The sequence below is a fragment of the Ascaphus truei genome, chromosome 13 (genome assembly GCF_040206685.1).
Source record: "Ascaphus truei isolate aAscTru1 chromosome 13, aAscTru1.hap1, whole genome shotgun sequence".
Taxonomy (NCBI): Eukaryota; Metazoa; Chordata; class Amphibia; order Anura; family Ascaphidae; genus Ascaphus; species Ascaphus truei.
The window spans coordinates 7274941-7296696 of NC_134495.1; the positions used below are offsets into that span (position 1 = coordinate 7274941).

Consider the following 21756-nt stretch of genomic DNA (forward strand, 5'->3'; position numbering starts at 1 on the left):
AGTTGACGCGCTTGGTGAACATCACTTTGGTCTCGCCGAGATTCATCGCGAGGCTATTTTCTGTACTCGCTTTGTCGAGTTCTCCGATTCGTTGCTGGAGGCCTTCTGGATTTGTGGCAAAAATAATGTTTGCAAATTGTAGGCGACGCCAGTATTCGCTGTTGATTTTTTTTTTTTGATTCTTTTGTTTTCCCAATTCAATGTCTTAAACAATTCATCAAGTGTTGCTGTGAAAAGCTTTGGTGACACGGCGTCTCCCTGCCGCACTCTTGCTGATCCTTATCTTGCTTGTCTTCATGTAATGTGACATTCTCGTTAACGTTCCTTACAATATGAATGTACGCTTCGTCAACATTTTGATTTTCTTAATGCATTAAAAGCAGCTCAGATACAGACACATGCTGTATTTGCAATCCACAAATTCTTCATTGAGTAGTAGCTCGTATTCATTGCTTTGAGAAATCCCTTCTTGTAAGACTTGGATGTGCTCCATTGTGTCAACTGCAGAATCTCGCTGGTTCTCCTCTAGGTTGGGCAAAGTACAGGGTCTCTTGCAGCTGATGTAGTGAGTATGTTGGAAGTAGACTGATTTGGTCTTGAGGTCGTCTTTGTCTCCTTTCTTATGAACATGGAGAACTATGGCATTTGTCCAGTGTTCTGTTCCTGTTCTTCAAGAAACATTGTGACGAGTGTTGCAAGGATTTTTTCCGCTTCTTTTAAGCATTCAGTTGGAATCCCATTGTCCCCGGGGGGACTTTCCTATTCCTTATGGATCTTATTGCCTTTGCTTCTTGGTACATCATTGGTAGTATCTCCTCGCTCATCCTTTGCTGAATTATATCCTATGTTCTTAGACAAATCCTCGTCCCTTTTTAAATATTCGATGCACAGTTTAATTTTTTTTTATTGTTGATCCATCACCTTGTTTGAGTGCGATGATTTGGAAGATGCAAATCGTAGGTCACTGCTTCTTCTATAAACATTTATAGTTTTGTTTTTAGGCAAGTCTCATATTAAGTGCACATACATCATACAGAAATATACATCAGTGACACCTTTCACACAGCTTCAATAATATACACCGGGTATATGAACCTTCTGTATAAATATATATGTTAGGGGCACAAACCTTCCACATATGTCAGCATACCCCATTTATCTGCTGTCCTCCCCGTCATCTATATGTTGTGGATATATGTTATGTACACTTGGACATTAGCCTCTGCTCCTATATATGAAACGGAGACACATGACTTCTATATGCACATACATCTTTCATATGTGTATGGATACATGGAAGACGGGCTCCTGTAGAGCTGAAGCATTGATCATTTTTGCAATAAACTTTGTTTCCAAGTCCTGAAGCGCCTGCTTCCATCTCTTCTGTATTCCAGTCCCTAGCGGTTTGCACCCAGGCAAGATACTACTTTCAGTGGTGTGTGTGTGTGTGTGTGTGTGTGTGTGTGTGTATACGCACACATACACCTCCAGTGACGGCAGATAAGAACCCCGTGACGCACCCCGTCGCCCATCTTCCTGCCTGCTGTAAAACCTCCGACCCTATCTGACCATTGGGGCTTTCAGTCGTATTTAGGATTATGCCTTGTGTCTATCCCAAGCATGTTTTGCATTTCCTTACTGTATTACCCCCTGCTGGGAGGCTATTCCACCCATCCACCACCATTTCTGTGAAGAAGTACCTCCTCACATCTCCCCCCCCCCCCCCCCGAGGCTCCCACCCTCCAGCGTCCGAGAACGACCTCTTGTTCCACGCTCTTCTCTTTCTCTGACATATTTATTTATAAAAGGTGTTACCAGGCAGTAATACAGTGAGAGTTACCTCCTCGTTTTCACGTGTGTCCTGGGCACAGAGTTATAATGACAAATAATACATGGTTACAGATACATAGTTACATTAAATGAGCAGGTTGATGCTGCCGCCCTGCTGTCATGCATGTGACCGTTTCAATCCTATCCTCTCCCTTCTATCCTCTAAGCCAGCGGTGCGCAAACTGGGGGGGGCGCAAGATTCGCTGTGGGGCGCACGGGGTTTACAGAGGCCCAGCGCGCTTCCCGAAGGCACTTAAATTAAGAGGTGAACGCCTCTTTAAACTGCACTTACCTTGCTTCTGTAGATGCGTCGCCATGGCAACGCGACGGCAAATGACGCCGCAAGGTCATGTGACGTCACGTTGCCATGGCAATGTGACGTCATGACGCCGGAGGCAAGGTAAGAGGCGGGGGGCGCGCAGAGAGGGGAACAGCCGGCAGGGGGGCGCAGGGAAAAAAGATTGCGCTTCCCAGCTCTCAACTGTATATATTAATGCGTCTGTCTGTCTGGCTGTCTGTCTGTGTGTGTCTGTCTGTCTGTGTGTGCCTGTTTGTCTGTCTGTGTGTGTGTCTATCTATCAGTGTGTACGCGTTGCCTGTAGCCTTCAGTTCCCAAACACTATCCCCGCTGCTGTACGCTAGCGGCTGTGTGATGCTGTCTCTGGATTTAGCACAAACAAGCAGCGTGTGCCAGGCATTTCTCTGTGGATTAGTGTGTTGCTGTCCTCTGAAATATGTCATCCAATATCTGTGTCTCTGTAACCCCTCTCCCGGCGGGCGGGGCAGAATACCCTCTCCTGCACAGGACGGCTCCCTCCCTGCGGTTTTGGGTGTTACGACCCTTTGAGGCTCTGTTATGAAGGAGGGAGGCCCGTCCTCTGAGCGTTTCCTGGGGGGAGGAGAGGAAACGTTATATTTTTTCCGGGAGAAAATACTGAAAGTTAACCCTCGATCCTCCTGCAAACCTCCAGCGGGATTGAAGGCGTTAATGATCAGTAACGAGGACATCTCGCATCTTGGCCAGACACTCGCCATTGATCGATCGCATGGTTTAGCCGGCAAAATGTGAGAGGGGGGGAAGTATATACCGTTTTATTAATAAAATAAAAAAACAATTTTTAACAGAAATAGCGTTTCTCTAAAATTTTTAACATAAATATGCGCCCGGTGTTCTGAGAATTCGTGACCACCTCTTCTCCCGTTGCTGATCCGTAGCGCCTTTAATTTAACTCTCTCACGACGTTGCTGTCCCTTCCGGCAGTGAAAGGGTTAGCGTGAGAAGCCGCGTTACTGCAGGATATTGCGATTTCGCAGTCGTGCAAATAAACCTGACCCACAAGTAAAAACACGAGGACCGCGTCCAGTCCATTCCCGAGACAAACGCCAACGGCCTTTTGTGTCGCTCAGAGCAGGAATCCCCCGAGAAGCTCGTGTTTAACCCCTAATGTTCGTATCTTGCCCTCTGAGCAAGTCCTGCTCTATTTAGTGTTTTAAAATTGTATTTTTCCCCCCAAATCTCTAGCATCTGGGGTTACCATGGTAACTTTTATACTGCACTGGGCAGAACTCCATTTTAACCTCCCGTATACTTAATATTTCAAACGCTTCTATCTCCAGAGCGGAGCAACAGATTTAAACAATAAACCCAGCGTCGTAATGGAAGAAATCGTTTAATGGCGTCAAACTGGCCATCCGCACAGACCGCGGCTTTAATGCTGAGGCCGGGGTTTCGTTACAATAAATACGAAAACATTTTTTGTCTTCTGAGAGGGTGGAACCAAGTTTGTTAGGGGCGGCCAACTCCAGTCCTCAAGGGCCACCAACAGGTCAGGATATCGCTGCTTCAGCACAGGTGGTGCAGTCGAAGACTGAGCCTCTGATTGTGCCACCTGTGCTGAAGCAGGGATGTCCTTAAAACTTGACCTGTTGGTAGCCCTTGAGAACTGGAGTAGACCACTCGTGCACTCTCTGGTGATACTGTTTGGCATGTAATATAATAACGTAGGAACGTTCCCCTGGGGGGTACCCAGCTAGGTTCACTTTGATATTAGACCGTCTAAATTTGGAGTAATTCTTCTCCGGCTCCCAAATCTGCAGGCGTTCCGTAACCCCATCAATGTATCCAGGAGCCCCCCCACACCCCGTATCCTGTACTTTACCTGTTCTAGGGGGGGGCTCTTTCTCTTCCAGGCCTTTGCTGATTTAGGGGAAAGGGAACGTCACGGCCCCCCTGCATCATGTTATGGGGTACTTCACGTAGTCTTATGATTTTTGGGGCACGGTCACTATGTGGGGAGGTAGGAACCCTGCTGGTCACTCCCCCCTTGTGCACAACAGGGAATAATTCTTGCAGAAAGTTGATCAGTGGTTTCCAGCCTTGGTTTGGTTAAGAAATCCTATAATGCTATTGTGTCATTCTGAAGAATCCCCCAACCCTCTCTAATAGCGCGTCTGAGATCAGATGCATTGTAAGGAACCCCAACCCTCTCTAATAGCGCGTCTGAGATCAGATGCATTGTAAGGAACCCCAACCCTCTCTAATAGCGCGTCTGAAATCAGATGCATTGTAAGGAACCCCAACCCTCTCTAATAGCGCGTCTGAAATCAGATGCATTGCAAGGAACCCCAACCCTCTCTAATAGCGCGCCTGAGATCAGATGCATTATAAGGAACCCCAACCCTCTCTAATAGCACGTCTGAGATCAGATGCAGTGTAAGGAACCCCAACCCTCTCTAATAGCACGTCTGAGATCAGATGCAGTGTAAGGAACCCCAACCCTCTCTAATAGCGCGTCTGAAATCAGATGCATTGTAAGGAAACCCCAACACACTCTAATAGCGCGTCTGAGATCAGATGCAGTGTAAGGAACCCCAACCCTCTCTAATAGCTCGTCTGAAATCAGATGCATTGTAAGGAACCCCAACCCTCTATTATAGAATAAATAACTAATACCAGACACATCTTCAATATTAGATTATTATATATATATATATATATATATATATATATATATATATATATATATATATATATATATATATATATATATATATATATATATATATATATATATATATATATATATATATATATACCACAATTATTAAGGTTATGGTGGGTAAAAAAAAGTGACAAAAACCCTCCACAGTAAAGCATATAGCAACTGTAAATATTACTGTGTGCTAATCTTGACTGGCTAGTCTTAGACAGGTCTGCAACCCTGTCTTTCATATATATATAATATTTTAACGTCTCTGTTAAGATCCTGGAATCTCTGTAAATCAGAATGGCTGACCCGAGGAAGGGAAAGAACCCTCCAAAGCTTGTCCTATAATATCAATTGTTAGTCCAAATAAGAAAAGGTATCGCCGAGTACTGAAGTACTCTGCATTTGGTACAATTTTCAAATGACCTGAAAATTGCAGGAATCCCTTTAGAGATGCCAGGGGAACCCCTGCTGAAAAACACTTGGGTAGGCGCCGCTTCAAGGAGGAGCAAGTACGATTGGTGGAGTATTTTTAACCCATTCTACTTAATTAATACAAAGTAGCTCTTTGTTACTCCCTCATATATATCCTCCCATCCCGCCTGGCCCAGCGCCCCTCCTAAATCCTTCCCCCAGCTTAATCTGAGTTTGTGTTTATTATGGGAATCGGTTTCTGATAATTATTTTCTACATTGTTGAGATCAAACTTTTGTGACGGTCACTACGGAGACGCCTGTCCGGATGCCATGACCTTTTGTGCAGGGGTCTTGGTCCCCAGGAAGTCCCTTAGCTGGAGAAATCTAAAGGGAAGCCGGAAGGTGCGACCCTAATTCTTCCGCCATCATGTCAAAGGATTCCATTCCGTTTTCCTCCCGTAGGTTGTGAACCCTGGCTATTCTCCCCCCTTCCCCCGAGTATTGTTAACACTTTAGCACCAGAGGCACTGCCCCAATTCCATGAAAGCCCTAACCCAGGGGTGGTCAAACTTCCTGCACTGCGACCCCCCCCTACCCGCTCTCCCCCAGTATCGCGACCCCCCCCTTACCTTTAATCCGCCGTCAAATGACGTAGTGGGGCCATGTGACCCTGCGGCGTCATTTGGCGACGCATCGCCTGAAGCCGACTGAATTCAGGTTACGGAGTTGGAGGCCTCTCGCTGCAGAGCGCGGGGCCTCTGTTACCGCCGCGCGCCCCCGTTAGCGCACGCCTGCCTTACCCCATGTATCTCATTCTTTCCTCCCCTCCCCCGTTTAGCTCCAGTCTTCCGGGATACCCCAGAAGGAGATACATGTAACCCTTTATTCCACGTTTAAACCCCAAGCATAGCGCTTCTCCCGATGAGCCCGTTTTATTTAATTTTATAACCACCTTTTAAGTGTGAAAAGGCGATTTTTGCCGGACGTCGGCGTGCAAAGAGAATATTCGCCGCGCATAATATAACGGAAGGTGAATTTGGTCATTGAGAATATATAGAAGTATGCGCGCGCGCAAAACATTGCAGATACTCGCGGGTGCTGGAACGCAACAGTGAAATCCCATAGAAATGAAGCAAAAATAGTGGTTCATATTTATTCGTCCAACGCAGCAGGTCTTCCTCCAGGAGAAATGCTGACCGCTTGACCACAGTGTTTGCCGTGTGACTCGTTTTGCTTGATTTCTATGGAATTTGGTAATTGGTGATGTAGTAACAATGCTGAGGAGTATTAAAGGGAACAGCCGTGTCCTGTTACAATTCCCCCCCCCCCCCCCCCCCCAGCATGTATGGGAATAGCAGGATGTGCAACAGCTGTTCTCTTTCCCGCTGATGTGCAAATAGCACAAAGAGGGGGTGGGGAGGGGGTGTAGTTACTGTGTGTTACTCGGCAAAGGGGGGGGAGGGGGTGTAGTTACTGTGTCTTACTCGGCAAAGGGGGGGGAGGGGGTGTAGTTACTGTGTGTTACTCGACAAAGGGGGGGGAGGGGGTGTAGTTACTGTGTTCTCAGTGTTTCTCTGTGTTACTCCGTATCAGTCCTACATTACTAAAGCAAAAATATACATATTTTTTTCTCCTGTGAATTTAACCCTTTGAGTGCAAAGGCCGCTCCGGCACCGCACGGTCACGTGACTGCATTCAATGGTGGACACCGCCATTTTCCAGTCCTGCGTTTCACTACTGGGCAGATTTCCGTGGGAACGCCGCACGCGACTTCACTATTTCCCACCTTTCAGAAAGTTGGTTCATTTCCTGTTTTTAGCATTTGTGCATTTTTAACCTTGGCCTATACGGCCTACGCCAGGCCTGGCTAACTCCAGTCCTCAAGGGCCACCAACAGGACAGGTTTTCAGGCTATCCCTGCTTCTGCACAGCTGGCTCAATCAGTAGCTTAGTCGTTGGTTGGTTTGCACCTGTGCAGAAGCATGGATAGCCTGAAAACCTGTCCTGTTTGGTGGCCCTTGAGGACTGGAGCTGGTCGCCCCTGGTGTAGCCCCTCTCCGTATATATCGTGCGCAGTCTCTGCGTGGTCACATACCTTGTGCCCGTAGTGGACCAGTCTGTTACTTGTTATACTACGTCCGTTACACAGTCACATGCTTTCATCATCCTGTACGCGTGAAACACACGGTGGTGAGGTCGCGGTGCATACCGGGGGTGTAAGTCTCCTGTAGGGGGTCGCGGTGCATACTGGGGTTGTAAGTCTCCTGTAGGGGGTCGCGGTGCATACCGGGGGTGTAAGTCTCCTGTAGGGGGTCGCGGTGCATACCGGGGGTGTAAGTCTCCTGTAGGGGGTCGCGGTGCATACCGGGGGTGTAAGTCTCCTGTAGGGAGCGGTTCGGGGACCCTCACACCTCTCTTATATCGGTAACTTAGTTCAGTGATGGGTACACTCTGGTCTAACCACATGGGTACAGTTAAAGCGGCACTCCAGGTTGCATTTCTTAGGGGGTGCCGGCGTCTCTGCAGGTAGCAGCTCTGATGGGGCTTGTTGAGGCTAACATAATGGCCGCTTTAAATGTCCCGCCAATAGGAAGCCATCATCCCTTGCGGCTTCCTATTGGCCGCGTGACCAGGGACATTTAAACATTGTGATGACATCAGCGTCACAAAGGCATCGGCACCACTACTTTCCGAACGCATGAGAATGATTTCCAGCCGGTACGTGTGGAAATAACCAGAATATTGTGCTGCTTCTTCCATCTGTGCACCGAGAGCTGCACTTCTGTGTGAGTCACGGAATACACTTTCCTGACAGTGCGGAGCAGCGCGGGCCTTTGTGGGTTAACAGCCACGGTGTTCTCTACGTTTTCTGCACCGCTAACAGGTACTGCGTCTGTCACATGGCTCGGAGTCAGCAGTTTGGGGATTTAATGTGGGGCATACGCAGATCCGCTGAGTCAAACAGAAGGGGAACTGACGGGGAATGGTGAACTCGTGACTCTAACACGGGGGTGGTCAGCTCCCGTCCACAACAGGTCAGGTTTTCAGGATATCCCTGCTTCAGCACAGGTCTCTGAGCCACCTGTGCTGAAGCAAGGACTGATTGAGCCATCTGTGCTGAAGCAGGAATATCCTGAATACCTGACTTGTTCGTGGCCCTTGTGGATGGAGCTGGCCACCCCTTCTCTAACAGGACCGGCTTCTAAGGGGCCGGTCCTAGGGCTTGCAGATGCCTGGAAGTTGCCTGCACGCGTTTTGGTAAAGATGAAGTCCCACTAATGTTTGCTTTGCAGACCCCCTTTCTGTTTGCCCCTATCTGTTTTATGGATGAACATTTTCTTAATATACTTGTAGAAAACACTTTGTCACCTCCGTGTTTTACTGAAATTCCCCATAACCCGTTCCACAAAAAAATAACCGGGGTCTTGAGCTAGTTCTCCAAAGGGAGCAGATCCGGTAACCTTTCCCCTGCAGGGGCAATCCATGGGGGTCTCTTGTTTGGTTTCTTGCGCAGTATGGACGCGGGGAGCGTCTGCAGCTGAACCCCATTCATTTCAGCTTTGCTATCTCCGTGGAGTTTAGAGCGGAAAGGCGATAATGGCGGCGGAAACCGCAGAATACCATTAAAGCGGCCGTCTGTGACCAACGCCATTTCTATTCTCCTTTTTGTTTTTACCTTTTTATTATCTGATTATCCGTTCAGGAGATACAAGATATGGAAATAATAGGTGTTAAAATGGAGCTCTCCCCAGAGCCCAGCGCGGGGTAACGGTTACCATGGCGACCTCGGGCTCTAGGGATTTAGGAGCATCCTTATTTTTTAACTCTCGCACAAAGTAAGAATGAGTAACAGGGCGCGCCCGGGGGCGAGATACTAACGTTCGCCCGGGGGCGAGGTACTAACGTTCGCCCGGGGGCGAGATACTAACGCTCCACAAGTTAAACGTTTGCCAGTCTGGGGGTGAGGGAGATTGCGGCTTTACCATTTAACGTTAATCTTGCAGGAATAACAGTCGTACGATAATAATTGGTATATAGAATATTACATAGTAATGTATACAGTAGACAAAGACGTATTTGTAGCTTTCTACAACCTTTAATTTGGGGACCGTAGAAGCGCCGCCCCCGCCCCCCCCCCCCCCGTGCCCCCGCCCCGCCCCCTGCTTGTAGCAGACGGGCAGTAAGTGGAGTGATATCCGCAGTTTCACACGGGTTCAGCGGTTAGATGTTTGTTCTGCCGATGAGCGCCCGATGGAGTTTGCCTGCTTCAGTCTTAAAATAGCTGGGTTTCTCCCTGGGTTTCTCCCTGATATTTAGGCGACACCCTTTGGCCGCCAGAAGGTTGGGCAGTGATAAGCAATCGGGTCATATGATATCAGACACAACATGCTTTGTTTGGTTACCTTCCACGTGAATGTAGATGCAGGGACCTCGCGCTGTCGCATGTATCCGTGTTATCGGCGTCCCTGGAAGAATGGAATTACCCTTTAATCTTTTTGTTGGGGGGGGAAGTGCTAGATGAGGATAAGAATGAACCCGTATGTGCATTATAAGCCTGCTTGCACCTTTAGCAGTAGATGCGTGTGGGATATGACACTGGTTGCAGGGGACACTGCTCTTTGCATGCTTGGCGTTCCCCTCCCCGATGACACAATGTCACAGTCGTTTTGAAGTGGTGCGTGATAACGCTAATTGCTGTGAGACTTTCACATGGGGATTTCACTGTAATCTCTGGGAGGCCTCTTAGCTAGTTATCGCTCTTTGCTGTGAGGTTTTTATGGGACTTTCAGCACCTTTCCATCCGGTATCCCAGTAAAACACAGTCACAAGTCTGCTGCTTCCTCCCCACGCCGGGACATTCTTACTGGGAAAGTCTCTATTGGTATTGGAACTGTTATTATTGTAAAAGCGGTTACGGGGATGTTCTATTGGCTGCCTCGACGGGTCCAAATTCTTTGCCCGAGACCCCTGGGTGCCGCTACTCCTGAGCAGGGGGCCCCCAGATTTCAGAAGACCACAAATGAGCATTGGGGTGGGGACCCCGATTTTTCAGGTTGCTTTTTAATCCAGCTCCCCTGCAGAGGGGTTACACTGTAGCTGTGGGTAGAGACCCCCTGTGTTCTAACGTTGCCCCCCTTCACGGTGAGGCTGAGATTATACTCTGCACGATGGTGCTGGCGTCCGGACAAAAACATGGCACAATCCCTAACGTGGCCGCCCCTAATACTCCCACAACGGGGCGCGAACGCATTTGAAAAGACAAAAAAAAATCCTTTTGAAGCGTTTCCGTGTGACGTGAGCGGTGCAGCCACTGAGGGCGAACCAGCTTGGTGACGCCTCCGCCACGCCTTCCCAATCTCCTGCCCGAGGCTATGCGTCCCGTCGCGCACAAGTAAGGACTATAATCTTAGCCTGAGTCTTCTCCCCGAGGTGTAAAACATTACTGAGCGTCAGCAGGTCGGTTTCCTCCCGTGCTCACGCAGTGGTATCATGTGACAGGCCGGGGAAGAGCACTGAGTAACAGGGACATTTATGGATAACATGTTATGTATACTACACCCTGGGGTGAGGGGTTTGGGACTACGTTATACCGAACACTGCGTATTCCATCTTGTTTATGCCGGCTCACCCACCCGGGGCCCACAACTACAGTCTTATAGGAACCTTCTTTTTATTTAGTTTTTTTTTCCTATCTGTTTTTTGTTGGAATGTTTATTTGAAAAGGCCCGAAGCCTGCAGTAGGCCCGAAGCCTGCAGTAGGCCCGAAGCCTGCAGTAGGCCCGAAACCTGCAGTAGATTGTTCACATGGCAACTCCTGCTGTCTTCTCACTTAATCCACTCCAGCGGGCAGCACGGGGCTGCTTTCCATGCAGATTGCACAGGGCCTTATAAGAGCACATGTTCTTGGTTAAATGGGCAATTCAACGTACAAAGTGTATGTAGCTCCCCTTTCCCCGTGATTAAGGGAACTGTGCGTGCTGAATACCGGTTTAGTGTACAGGAGGCCTGGGGTGATAGTGTTATATCGGTATGCAAGGCCTCCACCTGGGAGGGATCCCAGCGCTGTACATTCTGGGGAAGAAATCATAATAAATATGCTCGGACGATCCCAGGATTGTCACCCAACTTTGTGGTTTGGCCTGCGCCCCTTCCCCCCCCCCCCCCCCCGACGGCGGCGGCCCTTAGGACCTGAACGGAAGTGGAGGGCGCCCGATCTCCCCCCTAGAAGAGCATTTCTAGAATAACGCACCCTGTATGTCATAGGACCCCTGAGTGCCGGCTCTTAGGATGTTTAGGGTACGTCTTGGGGTACTCGTGGGGTTAGTAGGGGATACATCTTTCTAAATGGAAAATCCAAGTTCGAGGCCGCTGAAGGCCTGAGAGGTGACCTTATCTCAATTACAGCTTGTGTAATCTGCTTGCTTTAGACATTGTATTGTGCTTGTAATAGTGTGAGACCTATAATACGTCTCAGGACGTAGCTGTAAAGGTGTGTCCCCGGGAACAGAAGTCGCTGTAAATGTGTGTCCCCGGGAACAGAAGTCGCTGTAAATGTGTGTCCCCGGGAACAGAAGTCGCTGTAAATGTGTATCCCCGGGAACAGAAGTCGCTGTAAATGTGTGTCCCCGGGAACAGAAATCGCTGTAAATGTGTGTCCCCGGGAACAGAAGTCGCTGTAAATGTGTGTCCCCGGGAACAGAAGTCGCTGTAAATGTGTGTCCCCGGGAACAGCAGTCGCTGTAAATGTGTGTCCCCGGGAACAGCAGTCGCTGTAAATGTGTGTCCCTGGGAACAGCAGTCGCTGTAAATGTGTGTCCCCGGGAACAGAAGTCGCTGTAAATATGTGTCCCCGGGAACAGCAGTCGCTGTAAATGTGTGTCCCCGGGAACAGAAGTCGCTGTAAATGTGTGTCCCCGGGAACAGAAGTCGCTGTAAATGTGTGTCCCCGGGAACAGAAGTCGCTGTAAATGTGTGTCCCCGGGAACAGAAGTCGCTGTAAATGTGTGTCCCCGGGAACAGCAGTCGCTGTAAATGTGTCCCCGGGAACAGAAGTCGCTGTAAATGTGTGTCCCCGGGAACAGAAGTCGCTGTTTATATTTATAAGCTTCAGTCAGCTGTTTTTGTTGTTGTTTTATTTGTTTTACTGTGTGTCTGTATATAATATATACATATTTTTCAACATGCACACGTTCTAAACATATACTGTATATGGAAACGTAGATCTCCAATAAGTGTGATCACAACTTCGGAGTGCTGATCTATATCTCATAACGGGACAGTCACACCGTGTGTGTGTGTGTGTGTGTGTGTGTGTGTGTGTGTGTGTGTGTGTGTGTGTGTGTGTGTGTGTGTGTGTGTGTGTGTGTGTGTGTGTGTGTGTGTGTGTGTGTGTGTGTGTGTGTGGCCAAGATTACATGGCTGAGCACTTTTTCTATTAATACACCCCGTGTGTGTGTGTGTGTGTGTGTTGCTCTGTGGTGCTGCCCCTCCTATATATAACTATATATGTGGCACTGGGCAGGAGGCTGGAAGAGGCTGATCCGTGGGGAATGTTGACTGCGTTATTACCAGTTTGGAAGGCGATCCCAGCAGCGCCGGATCCTATATTTAGACTCTCCCTGTAATCTGCCAAATGCTGCTTCATGGTCTGATGTGCAGGAGGTATCCTGAGGCGTGGGCCGCTCCGCCTGCCCCGTGGGCCGTTCCGCCTGCCCCCGCGGGCCGTTCCGCCTGCCCTCCGGGCCGTTCCGCCTGCCCCCCGGGCCGTTCCGCCTGCCCCCGCGGGCCGTTCCGCCTGCCCCCCGGGCCGTTCCGCCTGCCCCCCGGGCCGTTCCGTGGGCCGCTCCGCCTGCCCCGTGGGCCGTTCCGCCTGCCCCGTGGGCCGTTCCGCCTGCCCCCTGGGCCGTTCCGCCTGCCCCCTGGGCCGTTCCGCCTGCCCCCTGCCCCCTGGGCCGTTCCGCCTGCCCCCTGGGCCGTTCCGCCTGCCCCCCGGGCCGTTCCGCCTGCCCCCCCGGGCCGTTCCGCCTGCCCCCGCGGGCCGTTCCGCCTGCCCCCGCGGGCCGTTCCGCCTGCCCCCGCGGGCCGTTCCGCCTGCCCCCGCGGGCCGTTCCGCCTGCCCCCGCGGGCCGTTCCGCCTGCCCCCCGGGCCGTTCCGCCTGCCCCCTGGGCCGTTCCGCCTGCCCCGCGAGCCATCAGTATTAATCAACTCCTCCAAGCGCTGGAAAGTACTTGCAAAAGCTCTGAGTGTATACCCTGGAACTATAACCCCTGCAGTGCACAAACAGCAAGCAACTGAAATAGTTTTTTTTCCCCCCTGCAAAGGGTAGTGGATACATAGAAGCGCCTCCTAGCCGCGGTGGCCGGGAGCTGCCAGGGTATAGCTCAATGCAAAATCTGCACAGGATACATGGAAGCTGTATTAAAGCTACCAAGCGGGGGACAGTTGCAGGGTCCATCGGACCTACAGCACTTGTGGGTCATGTAATCGCACCAGCAGCCAAACTCCAGAAAACAAAACACTTCACAAGCATACGTGTAAGCGCACATACAGGCGCACACACACACACACACACACACACACACACATACAGGCGCGCGCGCGCACACACACACATACAGGCGCGCGCACACACACACACACACACACACACCAGCACGCACATACACTTCTGGGATTTTTTGTGTAGGCAGTTTTCAAAATAGGACCAGGGAAAGCTTCATACAGCGCCATCTTTAATCCGAGTAACATTGTAACATCGTAAATTAAAAGTAGTGGTACTGCCACTCCCCCCCCCCCTCCCCACCCCCCCAGGATCCTCCGCATGTGGGTCACGGGCAGATATACCTTTCATCCCTGTTATCGCTGGCAACTCCTATTTCTCACTGTCACATGAGCAGGTTTGCAGATCGGAGGAAAGTCTGGTATCACTGTGCCACGTGCCGGGCGTGTGAGAGGCTAAAGGTGTCACTGTGCCACGTGCCGGGCGTGTGAGAGGCTAAAGGTGTCACTGTGCCACGTGCCGGGCGTGTGAGAGGCTAAAGGTGTCACTGTGCCACGTGCCGGGCGTGTGAGAGGCTAAAGGTATCACTGTGCCACGTGCCGGGCGTGTGGGAGGCTAAAGGTATTGCAGTGCCACGTGCCGGGCGTGTGAGAGGCTAAAGGTGTCACTGTGCCACGTGCCGGCCGTGTGAGAGGCTAAAGGTATCACTGTGGCGTGTGGGAGGCTAAAGGTATCACTGTGCCACGTGCCGGGCATGTGGGAGGCTAAAGGTATCACCGTGAACCCCCCCATCGGGTCTGATTTTCAGCATATCCCTGCTTCAGCACAGGTGGCTTATGTGTTTAAGTAAAAGAATTACTGACTGCTAGTTAATTTGAAACCGATCCGGAAGTTTCTATAGTTGTTGCCAAGGTTACTGGCTTCTGATTGATGGAGATGCCCGACACGGAGTGACACAGAGTATCACGCGGGGTATTCCGTGCGTCCTGCAGGTTACAGGCCCAGCGAGTTCTCTGTGTAAATATAACGTACAAGTCCTACTACAGCATGTTGCAATATTGCATCACAACGTCTTTATATTCTTCTATTTACGTGGCATTCGATATAACAGTGAGGCAGAACGGGGGACCCCTGGTATAAGGGTACAATGTTCTGAAGCAGGAGCGGCCAACTCCAGTCCTCAAGGGCCACCAACAGGTCAGGTTTTCAGGACAGGTGGCTCAATCCGAGGCTCCGTCTTTGACGGAGGCTCTCAGCCACATTCGCTGAAGCAGGGATAGCCTGAAAACCTGCCCTGTTGGGGGGCCCTTGCATTGGAACATAAACCAGAAGTATCTTCTTTTTATCTGTAACAAATCCCTTTTTCATTCTCCCGCCGTTCTGATTGGCTGCAAGTTTGGCGGTTTAAACCCGTTGAGCTGCGCTTGTCCTCCTCCTCTGCATACTAATATAAGTACTGGAGATACCGGAGGAGCGTGAGCTCCTGGGTACAGCATATAGCAAATGTAGTGAATGGCTCCATCAGTGGGGAAAAGTACAAATATTTCTTTAGGACGTGCCACGAGGGGCTTGTCCGCGGATGTAGGGTATAGAATGCAGGCACTATTGGATGTACGCGCCCTTCCTTCTGAACTTGCTCTAACACACAGCCCAGGGCTGTATTTATATGGCACCGCTGTGTGTTGGCAGGTGATATACCTGGTACAGAACATCTGAATTCTAGTTCTAGGGAACCTGTTCTCTTTCGCTCTGTGATTGCTTGAGAGGGACGGGAGAGGCTGACGCTAGATGAAGAACGGCGTGCCAGAAAGGCGTTAACACCCTGCCGGTGCCTGGGACACAGAGGCGTTAACACCCTGCCGGTGCCTTGGACACAGAGGCGTTAACACCCTGCCGGTGCCTTGGACACAGAGGCGTTAACACCCTGCCGGTGCCTGGGACACAGAGGTGTTAACGCCCTGCCGGTGCCTGGGACACAGAGGCGTTGAGTGGAGCTGGAATCTTTTCGGGGTTCCTGGGTTAGGGTCTTTGCTGGGACATGTAATGTTTCTGAACAATATGATCTCGCATGCTCAGCGTTGCTGCAGCGTTTTATAAACTGCGTCCCAGGGGTGGTTACCCTCTGTTCCAATGTTACCCCCTGTTACAATGTTACCCCTTTCTCTGCTGAACGGGCCGGAGCTCGTTACGGTGTCTGTCATTGGCTGTATCCACGTGTCTGTGTTTCACACTGTGCGCTTAATGTGTGCGCTGGGAATTAGTACCATCGTGTGCTGGCATTAATGGCTGGGGTACCATTATACCCGTTACCCCCTTTTTATAATTTTATTGTGTAATGCTTAATTGAATAGTGGAGCCCCCTGGAGCTGATCTGTGGCCCCCCGTCTTCGGGGCCCCCACCCCGTTCCCAGTAGATTTTTGGTAGGTTTCTCTTTTTGTGTCGCTTTTGACACACACAAAAAAAAACCCACACATGGCTGGAGAGTCATAAATAGAAAGTCGCAGTATCATCTCCCAGTGACGGCCATTTTAATGACCGCCTGAGTAAGCCTGGATCTTGCCTCCATTTTGTGCCCACCGAGAAAATGTTCTTGCCCTGTGGACAAAACTGCTTGAAGATCAGGAACAGGAGGGTCTCTGGAGGCTGGTTGGGGGAAGGGGGGGGGGTCTCTGGAGGCTAGTTTGGGGAAGGGGGGGGTCTCTGGAGGCTGGTTGGGGGGGGGGGGGGTCACGTATGAGCTCCGGGGATCCCCACGTTCAGGTAAGCTGATAGAAAATTGTTGAGCAGCACAGACAGCCGTGCTATCTACTCAACCATGTACACATGCTGTGCAGTAGTGCACCTATAGGAGGATATTGTCCTCACCCATGTACACGTGCTGTGCAGTAGTGCACCTATAGGAGGATATTGTCCTCACCCATGTACACGTGCTGTGCAGTAGTGCACCTATAGGAGGATATTGTCCTCACCCATGTACACGTGCTGTGCAGTAGTGCACCTATATGAGGATATTGTCCTCCCCCATGTACACGTGCTGTGCAGTAGTGCACCTATATGAGGATATTGTCCTCACCCATGTACACGTGCTGTGCAGTAGTGCACCTATATGAGGATATTGTCCTCACCCATGTACACGTGCTGTGCAGTAGTGCACCTATATGAGGATATTGTCCTCACCCATGTACACGTGCTGTGCAGTAGTGCACCTATATGAGGATATTGTCCTCACCCATGTACACGTGCTGTGCAGTGGTGCACCTATATGAGGATATTGTCCTCACCCATGTACACATACTGTGCAGTAGTGCACCTATATGAGGATATTGTCCTCACCCATGTACACGTGCTGTGCAGTGGTGCACCTATATGAGGATATTGTCCTCACCCATGTACACGTGCTGTGCAGTAGTGCACCTATATGAGGATATTGTCCTCACCCATGTACACGTGCTGTGCAGTAGTGCACCTATATGAGGATATTGTCCTCACCCATGTACACGTGCTGTGCAGTAGTGCACCTATATGAGGATATTGTCCTCAACCATGTACACGTGCTGTGCAGTAGTGCACCTATATGAGGATATTGTCCTCACCCATGTACACGTGCTGTGCAGTAGTGCACCTATATGAGGATATTGTCCTCAACCATGTACACGTGCTGTGCAGTAGTGCACCTATATGAGGATATTGTCCTCACCCATGTACACGTGCTGTGCAGTGGTGCACCTATATGAGGATATTGTCCTCACCCATGCTACCATTTTTTCTGGTACACATGTCTCCAGCCAAACAATATATTAAAGGTGATCAATCAAGGACCATCCCATGCCCAGGACATACTTAAAAATCTGGTGTCTCTCAATGTATCTTCCTTTTTATTTGTATAAGTACAAATTCCTACACTAGGGATGTCCATCCTAACCCATGACCATGCCATGCCTACTCTAGGGATGTCCATCCTAACCCATGACCATGCCATTCCTATACTAGGGATGTCCATCCTAACCCATGACCATGCCATGCCTACTCTAGGGATGTCCATCCTAACCCATGACCATGCCATGCCTACTCTAGGGATGTCCATCCTAACCCATGACCATGCCATTCCTATACTAGGGATGTCAATCCTAACCCATGACCATGCCATTCCTACACTAGGGATGTCCATCCTAACCCATGACCTTGCCATTCCTATACTAGGGATGTCCATCCTAACCCATGACCATGCCATGCCTACACTAGGGATGTCCATCCTAACTCATGGCCATGCCATTCCTATACCAGGGATGTCCATCCTAATCCATGACCACTCCATTCCTACACTAGGGATGTCCATCCTGACCCATGACTATCCCATTCTACATTCACAGCTTTAAAGATTCCATTATCCCTAAACGTGGGCTGTGTCCGTATTCTCCTTTTAACTTCATGTTATTTACTTGTCCTATATTATGACTAAACGTCTGTTATCGGGCACAGCCTGGCATCCTTGGCCGTGTCTTGTGCTAACAATTCTAAGAAACTGCATCCAGGCGGAGCGCCAAGGCCGTGAAACGTCCGATACCGAAGGCTAATCTATTATTTGCTGTTATATCTGGGAATCTTTGTACTATAGGCAAGCTCTATGAGTAACCCCATCTCTGCCAGAGATATCATCATAAGAGTGCTTTCAGGGGGAGCAGTGTAAGGGTGGTCACTTCCAGGGGTGATCGTTTAATGTGTCATTTACTGTATACATAGGGTTCAAAAAGTCTGTGTGTCTGTGTGTCTGTGTGTCTGTGTGTCTGTGTGTCTGTGTGTCTGTGTGTCTGTGTGTCTGTGTGTCTGTGTGTCTGTGTGTCTGTGTGTCTGTGTGTCTGTGTGTCTGTGTGTCTGTGTGTCTGTGTGTGATATTATACAGAGAATGTATGTTTATATATAGATATACGCACACACCCAGTCTAATGCCTGAGGCACCAAAAGTTACGTTGTAAGCAAAGTATTTTTATACGCGGACCTAGAATGAAGTTTGCGTTGGTGACAAACAGGCGGCAGGCGATCCGTATAGGGCCGCGTCCACACTGCGCGTGAGCAAAAGGCCATAGAGTGCGTGGTGAAGCGCCACGACGCAGCAGATTTTTCGCGAGACAACATTTTTTTTTGTTGCGCGATGGCTAGGTCTTGTGGGCGCCGAGGTCAGCCAATGAGGTCGGACCAGCCTCGTGACATCACGGCCACGCCTTCCCGTCGCACACGTCATAGAAATCCCAAAGGCCACGGATGGCTCGCGCTCCATCGCGCGCGACTACTATATTCGAGGCCTAGATAAGAAAGTGCGCTGTTTGGGTAGGACGGAGTATGCAGTGTTTCCCGGTTTCTGATTGGACGCCTGCAAATGATGTGGAGGAGGTCCTGCTGATATTTAACAGGATGAAAGGTATGGTAACAATATGCTTGTACGGCTGGGGTCATGGTTCCTTCGCCCATGCGGAGGCGTGTGCGCCCGTGACATCACCCGCTTGAAGCTGGTGCGTTTTGCAGCCATGGTACGCGCGCCATCTGTGGGCGTGTCTAGGGGCGTGCCAGGGACGTCACGGAGCTGCTCACGTGACCGGCCTGCCGCGCCAAGAAATCAGTTTGAACTGATTTCGTGCACAACGCGCGCCGCACGGACGCGAACACCGCCTTAAGGCGTCCGCACGGTCTGCAGCACCATGGCCCCATCTCAAGAATATCTGGGATGAAGAAGTCCAACGTCTGGGAGCCCTCACAGTGGGATGTGGGCTATTGCGTCCGATACTTCTACGGGCTAGAAATGCAGTTGCTGCTAAATCGTGCGTGAGACACACTGTCCGGCATTGATGGCTCGAGGCCAATGAGAGAGAGAAAGTTATGTAACAAAGATCTTCTTTCATCCATAGTAGGCAAAGAAGGGTGTTGGTCTTTTCTTCCATGTACAGTAGTAACAAAGGAGGGAGTAGGGGGTATGATACCTTTTTTTTTATTGGACCAACAAAAGTTGGTGTTACAAGTTTTCCAACCTCTCGGGATCCTGCATCTGGTCCTACTTGGAAAGCTTGTAACATACCTCTTATTGGACCAGCAAGTAGCTATCGTACCCCTACTGCCTCTCCTGCCTTTTTTGTTACGATCTCATCCAGGCTGTTTAAACCAAATAACTTCCATTTATCCCTCCTGTCTCTAAGGCTGAGTCCCCGCTGGCGCTGAGCGCGCTCATGCTTTGAGAGAGCTCCAAACATGAGCACCGGGTGTCCTGCTTGAACGTGCGGGGGAGGGGGGGCCATTGCGGGTAGTTGAGCACGCAGGAAAGTATACATTTTTTTGTTCATCCGAGCGCGTGTGAGCCCGTGCACAAGCGCGCACAGCGTGAGCGGGGACTTATATAAATATATGTAAGTAACCGCCGCAAGCGGCGCCCACTCAGCGCTAGCGGGGACGCAGCCTCAGTCTCAACACTCTACTTTATATGGTAACCTTTTTGTGACCGCGGCAGGTCTCCTCGCGTTTCCAGGTTTTGTTATTGTGTGTCCGTATTTACAGCGATGTCGTGCTGCTGCACCCGTATATAGTTTATACCAGTAGTATGCAGCGTTCACAGTTGGTGCTACGGAAGCCAGGCCGCACAAGGGGTTCAAATGATTGCAGCTTTCCATATACCTCTCTGATCTCTGACCTTCAAACAACCTCTGTACACAAATCTCTCTTGTCTTTCAGTGGGAAGCTGGTGTCCCCCAAATGGAAGAACTTCAAGGGCCTGAAGCTTCAGTGGAGGGATAAAATCCGCCTGAATAACGCAATCTGGCGTGCGTGGTACATGCAGTGTAAGTGATGCTGGCGCGGGCCTGCGCCAGGGATCCGCTGTCACGGTGTTTCAGTCACATGCAATGCTGTCGCAATCCCATTGTTTTGCTTTCGGTCTGTGCACATATTTTGGCAGCGTGCGCGTTGCGGGAGCTGCTGCGGTTGTGCAATCGTGGCCTGAAGGGGAAGCCAGATGTTTTCGTTGCTGTTTAATGGGCCTTGTAAAGGGGTTTTGACTTGCTGCAGATATAGAGATAGTAATGAGCAGCAAGAGTTGTCGGTTAACTATTGACTGTGTGTGTGTGTGTGTGTGTGTGTGTGTGTGTGTGTGTGTGTGTGTGTGTGTGTGTGTGTACACAGCAACAGTGCACTAAATGATGATCAAAAATAAGTATATTGGGTGCGTACCGTCCGAAAGATAAGTATGTACGCAAAAGAGAGGACAGGCGCGCCAAAACTGCAAAAAGGGGGTATTAATACTCCATTAAAGTATTCAACTTCACCTTTTTTTGTTGTTGCCGTTTTGAAGCGCCTGTCTGCCCTTTTGCACATATTGTATATAAATTACACATACGCGCGCACGATAAAAACAGAAAGGAGGAGACGTCTTATCTTTTTAAAATATTTTCTTTCAAAGCAGTGTGTCCCCGCTTACAGGAAGCATTAACCTGTTACTGTATCCTCCGCGCGCTCATGAACTGAACCAGCGTCTCGCCTCTGTCTTTCAGATATTAAAATGCGTCAGAACCCTGTATGTCACTTTGTCACCCCCCTGGACGCGTCCATTTATTTTGACGAGCATCGGCGGCCGGAGGTATGTCATGCCTAACCCTTTCACTTCCTCTCTTTGTATCGCCACCCCCGCCCACACACACACACACCACCCACCCCCACACGCACACCCCACCTCCCCCCCACACGCACACCCCACCTCCCCCCACACGCACACCCCACCTCCCCCCCCACAAACGCACACCCCACCTCCCCCCCCACAAACGCACACCCCACCTCCCCCCCCACACACGCACACCCCACGTCCCCCCCACACACGCACACCCCACCTCCCCCCCCACACACGCACACCCCACCTCCCCCCCCACACACTCACACCCCACCCCCACCCCCACACACTCACACCCCACCTCCCCCCCGCACACACACACCCACCTCCCCCCCACACACACACCACCTCCCCCCCACACACCCCACCTCCCCTCCCA

The 21756-nt window shown here is 50.4% G+C and overlaps 1 protein-coding gene across 5 annotated transcripts in view; it reads left to right on the plus strand.

The window, feature by feature from the left end:
* The window catches only part of MLXIP (MLX interacting protein), a 54069-nt gene that overhangs the window by 3046 nt on the left and 29267 nt on the right, over positions 1-21756 (plus strand). For all 5 annotated transcript variants that reach the window (XM_075568248.1, XM_075568244.1, XM_075568246.1 and 2 more), the window contains exons 2-3: positions 20450-20556; positions 21265-21350. In XM_075568248.1, coding sequence (XP_075424363.1) covers positions 20450-20556; positions 21265-21350 — 193 coding nt within the window. The remainder of the gene's footprint in view (positions 1-20449; positions 20557-21264; positions 21351-21756) is intronic.